At 37.3% G+C, this 6,199-nt stretch overlaps 1 protein-coding gene across 5 annotated transcripts in view; it reads right to left on the bottom strand.

Annotated features, from left to right (window-relative positions):
• LOC105674042 (BTB/POZ domain-containing protein 7) overlaps positions 1–6,199 on the bottom strand; it is a 50,106-nt gene that overhangs the window by 28,454 nt on the left and 15,453 nt on the right. For 4 of the 5 annotated variants that reach the window (XM_012370092.2, XM_012370091.2, XM_012370093.2 and 1 more), the window contains exons 10-11: positions 4,766–4,981; positions 1,326–4,336 (exon numbers count right to left, since the gene is read on the bottom strand). The exons of the other annotated variant lie outside the window; for it this stretch is intronic. In XM_012370092.2, coding sequence (XP_012225515.2) covers positions 4,040–4,336; positions 4,766–4,981 — 513 coding nt within the window. In that variant the 3' untranslated portion in view covers positions 1,326–4,039. Of the gene's footprint in view, positions 1–1,325; positions 4,337–4,765; positions 4,982–6,199 lie in introns of those variants that run through there. 5 annotated transcript variants of the gene reach the window in all.

Here is a 6,199-nt window from a genome sequence, read left to right as displayed (position 1 = left end):
GTTACCAGAACTATAATTTACGCATATTATATTGGTGCTAAACATAGAATGTACCACAATTTGCGACTTGGATCGCATTAATAAACTCTTCGGTTTATGGAGTAATTTTTTTCTAAAAAAAATATCGAGGAATATCGTATAACAACTTTTCAAATTTATCTGTCACTCTATACGTAATATCATTAAATTATGAGTTGTGAGTTGATGCAATCGAACGAAATAAAATCCAAATAAAATCTTCAATATTCCGGAATTAGTGATATTTCTCAAACTAATTAATATTTAAATAAATAATTTTTTGGATTTATCAGAGAGGTATTATAAAATCTTACTTTCAAATAAAACTTGTTTACTGCATTTTTTTTGTGAAAAAATATTAACAAATCCATCGATATCTATCGATATTTCGCGTAATCCCGATCTAGAACAAACTGAAGCCACGGGGAGCCACTGAACTTCATGACTCCATGTCTGAGTGCATTTTAAGAAATTATATATATTTTAAGAAATCTTAAGTTGCGCGAAAAAAGATTAAAATCGCATCCTATTTATTTCTAGCTGCTTACTATTCACAGTGAATTTGTTTACTTGTAACACTGGATTACGCTCCTTGATAAGCTCCACGCGGTAAGCTATTTTTGTGCAACAGTAAAAATGTACAGGCGACAAGAATTTTCTCTCAAATGGCACAAGTCGTCGCGGAGAACTTTATGCTGAATTATGCTGTGCAGTCGCCCATCCGTTGTGAGCACGTAAGCGTAGTGGTATTATGACGTCAAAAGCGAATATGGGGAAGCTGGATTTTGTCGCGCAATATTCCTCGCTTCTCTGAATATGTACAACACTTCCGCATAAATTTGGTGTAAGCAATAGTGTTGCAAAGTCCTATTTCATTAAGTATCCGTTTTAATACATGTATTATATGTACTGTATATTAATTATCAAGTATTTCACGCTAAAACCAAAATGTGCTCCTTTAATTAATATGTTTATTATTTCAGAGAATGCAAATGTTGAACAAAAAATTTCCGAAAATAATAGATAATGGACGATCATTATCGCATTAACGCGTTACGAAAATCTGCGAGAAATTATGCAGCCACCGATAAACTGACGCAGTATTAAGAATATATATATTTCAACCAGCTATTTTTTTTTTTTATTCAGAAAACGGATTTCTGCTGAGCAAATGTTCATTGAACGATTATACAATCCTTGTATTTTCTAAATGTAGCGAATGTAGAGATGTGAATATGGGAATAAATATCGCAATTTTGCAGGATGTTACATAATGAATTGCTAGGAATAGAAGAAAAATAGCAAACTTTTCCATTCTGAAATATTTATTAAACCTTTTTTTTTAAATATATATCTACGCGAATCACCTATTGTGTGAGTCATAAAAAAGATAAACTGTCCGAAAATTTTATTTTTCAGCGAACATAATCAGAATTTCTCGATAGCTTATAAATTAATAATTTTAAAAGGAAATAAAGAATTTTAAATGTTCGAATGTTGACATCTTAATTATCTCTTTTTCTTTTGCAATACAGAAACTATACAGAATGTCAAAATACTACTCTCGCGATATATTTCAGTCTATACAGTATTAATCTATCTACGTGATAACTATTCTTTTATTCTGGTCTTAAAAGTTGGTCTAGTGTTGCTTTAAATTATAACATTGCCAATCGATCGTGGATTCACGAACTACTATCGCAGCTGATATTACATTATTTGATACAATCCGTGGATTCACGATTCAATATCGTTTGACAAATTTAAGTAATTTTACAATTCGCAAGATAGATAGATAAACGCGATGACACACTTTACAAAGCAGACAATCGGTATTTATAGCTTATGAATCGCGTACAGTTAACGATATTTTACATAATAATATATCTTTCTAATTCAAGTTGTAAGAGATAAATTTATTATAAATCACAATGATCAAACCAATAATTTTTTCGAATAATATCACAATTTATGTCGGCAGCTACATAACAGCGCCGACAACGTCGATTTTTATTTCTGTCTAAGACAAAATGCACCTTTCTCTAAGGAATATAACAAAATGCATATAATACAATAAAAAATTATTTAATTAAACGCAGCTGTCGGTATACACAGGAAATAATAATTCAAATATCTAACGTAAGGACGGTAAACGAATTCCTTGAATATATAGTTTAAAAACAAGCTCTATATCGAGTATCTTAATAATAATTATATTCCACGTCGACACAGAGGGGCCATATTAAATAAAGAATAGTTTCTATCCGTCAATATTAATCTTACATCTGTACGTTTCAAGTGATTAATTCCCGCCTAATCGTTGTTGCTTCAGCGAAAGTGAAAGTGGCATGTTTCCCACAGTTCTGTATTGTGCGGCATAATTCATACAAAGTCTGACCTCTTAAATATATATGACTTTAGCGGAACAAAATGTACACGCTGATCCAGAAGCAAACTTTGCCTTGACTAGACTTTTTTTTTTTTTTTTTTTGACAAATTTATAGTCAACTTTTTCTTAATTAGCAAGAATTTAATTAGATATAATCTCTTTAAATGTCAATTATTACGATTTTGATGTATGCTCTTTCTCTCTCTTTCTCTCTCTCTAATTATTATCTCTAAATTAGAAATTTAAATTTTCTTCAGTTAAATTCTACTAACAGACTAGTTGAAGAATAAAGATTTCCGTTTTTTTTTTCTTTTCCTCCAAACTTATTTTGTTTCAGAAGCTTCTAATATCCACTCATTCGTGTGGTTCGAAGTTAATCTCATTTTTTTCACGATCAACCGGGTATTGTTTAAAAACAATACGCGACTTCTGGGTCACCCCGTATAGTATGTACCCTGTTTGCAGATATATTACAATCAAGCCGCGGCGGCAAGGCCGGTGGAGGCGTACATTTAAATTCATGGAAAATTTTTTCTTAGAAAATTCTCATGCACCCGGGCACTTAGCGATAATTAATTAACCCATTAAATATCGTAGACGTCACGCACGCTTTTTACGACCCGAGGCACCCCGGACGTCATCTCTAAGCGCGCGATATATGTTTTATCGATTGGATTTCTCTTATATACTTACAGTCTTACTATAGCCCGTCATACATCGAAACTGCCCTAGAAGAGAGGAAAAATTAAAAAGTTTAGCATGGTAAAATGTCATCAAGCGCTTCGCAGCTCCATTCGCGCAAAGTCGCCGCCGCGCTTTCCGCGTGCCGGAAAGACGCAAAATCGCCGAGGAATAACATGACACTTTCACTTTCCCCCCTCGTATCATTATGCGGAGTGAAGGTGATGGATGTGACAAGGCGCGATTTATTCAAAATCTCGTACATTGTTCCTCTTTCTTTTGGAAACTTTCTTGCTAACAGTCTTGACACTTCGGAGTCAGAACCACGGATACACGTTATTCCCTACCACACGCACGCACACACACGCATACACGCACGCGCCCGCATAAGTACACTCACATACACATATCACGATTACATATTTATATGTATAAATCACAATCGCATTTTTTTTGTCCCTTACACGATTGCACTTAGTTATTACATCTATACATACATACATACACAGTGTATATATATGTATGCATATAATATATATATAATATATATATTCTACAGTGAAACATCCGTATGCTCCGTATACGCGTCCGCGAAAATTGCATCGTACTCGGTAAGCGGTGAGTTCTTTTTTGCATTTTCGTTTTTCCACAGTATGTAACTTCCAGATTTGATGAGATTACAAGATAATCTTAAACCAAGTACTTTCTACCTTCTTTAAAAGCTTGCTTTAAATAAAATGTACATACAATTATCCTTGTAGTAAATTTGTACCCGCAATAACAAGGTTTGATCGATAAACGCTACGATAGCTGACTATGTAATAATAAGGGGCGGAAGAGAGGGTTGAGGGGGGTGAGGGCGGGAGGAAAAAGAGGGTGGCGCAGGGGGAGGGGGAGGGGGGGGGATCAGTAGTTGCCACGTTGTTCGCTTCCACACATTGTATATAAATTTCAAATAAACCTCGGTAAGGCAGTGCCAGCACGATGATACACATACGGTGGGGGCGGCGGGCCGGAGAAGTGTCTTTGATGCTGATGAGGAAGCGACGACCGGTGCGCCGCCGCCTCGATGCTTCCGCCGCTCGATGGGGAAACGTGCGGCAAGAGGTGCGACGCCCCGTCACCGAGATCCAATTCCAGTTCCTGCTCCTCGATTAAATGCAAAGCGCCGAAGGAGGCCGTCGCCATCGCTACGTCCGGCATTACGCCCGACAATTGGCCGTCGCTGCAAGAATTGCCCTCTTGTTGCTGCGAACCAAAGAGCAAAGATATCTCTTGCATAATCTAATTCTCGCGGAAGTGGTGCGCGCTAATCGCGGGGCCTAACCGAGGCGATAGTAAATCGAGCGTTACGATGAGGAGAAAACGCGAGACTCTCTGGCGCGTGAAAACAAAAAAAAAATATACACACACACATATATATATATATTTAGTTCCGCAACTGGTCTGACTCGGTTGCACCGAGAGCTCGGATATTAAATAAGACCGGGTTAAGCAATTTGCGCTATTCTAGATTACAGTTGCTCGGCTTGCGTTGCGGGCGGACAAAGAAAATTTAATTAAGAAAGTTGAGTCTAGAGCGCGAGATACACCGAGCCGCTGCCGTAACCGAGCCTAAATGCGAGATTAAAGTTGCCGGAGGTGTCGGTGTGCACGTGTAATCGCGTTGTCCCTTACCTCGGCAAGAAGCCTGCAGCTCTCTCCCTCGGTCACTATAGCTGGAAGTTCGTGTCTATGTGCGTAAGACGAAGTCGGCCGAGGAAATGTCATGTTCCTCCCGTAACACACCGGGGCGGTAGTTCTCACACGAATACCCATGCCCGGCGAGTCAATGTCCTCTATATCTGTCATCCTCTGCTCGTTTTGCTCTTTCATACTGTAAGACGCTGTGTTCTGAAATCGATATGCCGGCAATTTATCGCGCGCTGCCGCTTAAATGAATGATGCATTAAAAGCGCGGAATAATGCAAGAGGAGAGAAAGCGGGCGCGATTAGAGGCGGCGCGGTTCGCGGGACGTCGTCGCTGCAGATATATATTAATTGGAGATTGTCGTTGTAGATCGAGTGTCAAATGAAACGGGGCTAATGACATAAATGGACGATGCGTGGCGGGAATTAAAGTCGATTGAACGTGCGGGACGAGTACAGAAACGAATTGATAGAAATGAATCTCTATCGCGTGTGGGAGAAGAGGGTTCTTCCCTCCTGCTCTTCCCGAAATAGAACGCGCGAGCCGTGACCTAATTGACATGTGTCGCATGTAAAGGAACAACATATATATACGGTGACCGAAGAGTGATGCCTTACATACGTTATACGCCGACTATAAATTAACAAGCACGAGCACGCAGCGCGCACAATTCTTCCACTCGTAATAATTCACGCCTATTCTCAGGTGTCGCCTTCCCATTAAGATCTTCCTTCCTGCGTCGCTTTTAAAATTACGTAAGCGTCTAACGACGAACACGTGTGAAAATCTGAACAAAACAATTTTTTTTTTCGTTCAAGTGTATGTAATGTACGTATAAGTACGAAAAAATTATGTATATAGTTATAGTATAATTAAATTTAATAACTTAAATAAATTAAATACTAAATTACGTATAATTACACGTAATTATATGTAATTTTTATGTTTTATGTTTTTCTCGAAACTATTTATTGTTTTTTTTTCTGTTACCCTCTCGTGTGTTACGTTTTTAACCCCGAGAGTATTAAATTATTGCATTTTGTCGTATGAACATCAAGTCGCAAGCAAGCAATGACATCAACATGTACGTTATACAAGGAAGTCTTGCAAGTTTTATGATATTATCTAAGATAATGTTTACATGTTAAACATTGATTTTATCGCGATAAGAACGGATTGTGCGACGAACTATATAAATAATGATAGAAATACTATCGATATAAACTTTATGACGATCGTATTCGCCAATTGTGACGTATGCGTTTCAAGGCAGCATTGCAGCATTCTAAATAAGAAAAATCTTTCAATTTTGTTACGATATTAGTTTTATAGCAATTTAATCTCTTTTTTAATAATGCGCAAAAATTTATAATTAATGCAAATGAAGTAATCCTAATTCTGACATTCAATCCCCCGACAAA

The sequence above is a fragment of the Linepithema humile genome, chromosome 5, assembly GCF_040581485.1.
Source record: "Linepithema humile isolate Giens D197 chromosome 5, Lhum_UNIL_v1.0, whole genome shotgun sequence".
NCBI lineage: Eukaryota > Metazoa > Arthropoda > Insecta > Hymenoptera > Formicidae > Linepithema > Linepithema humile.
This window is presented reverse-complemented; position numbering and strand designations above follow the sequence as displayed.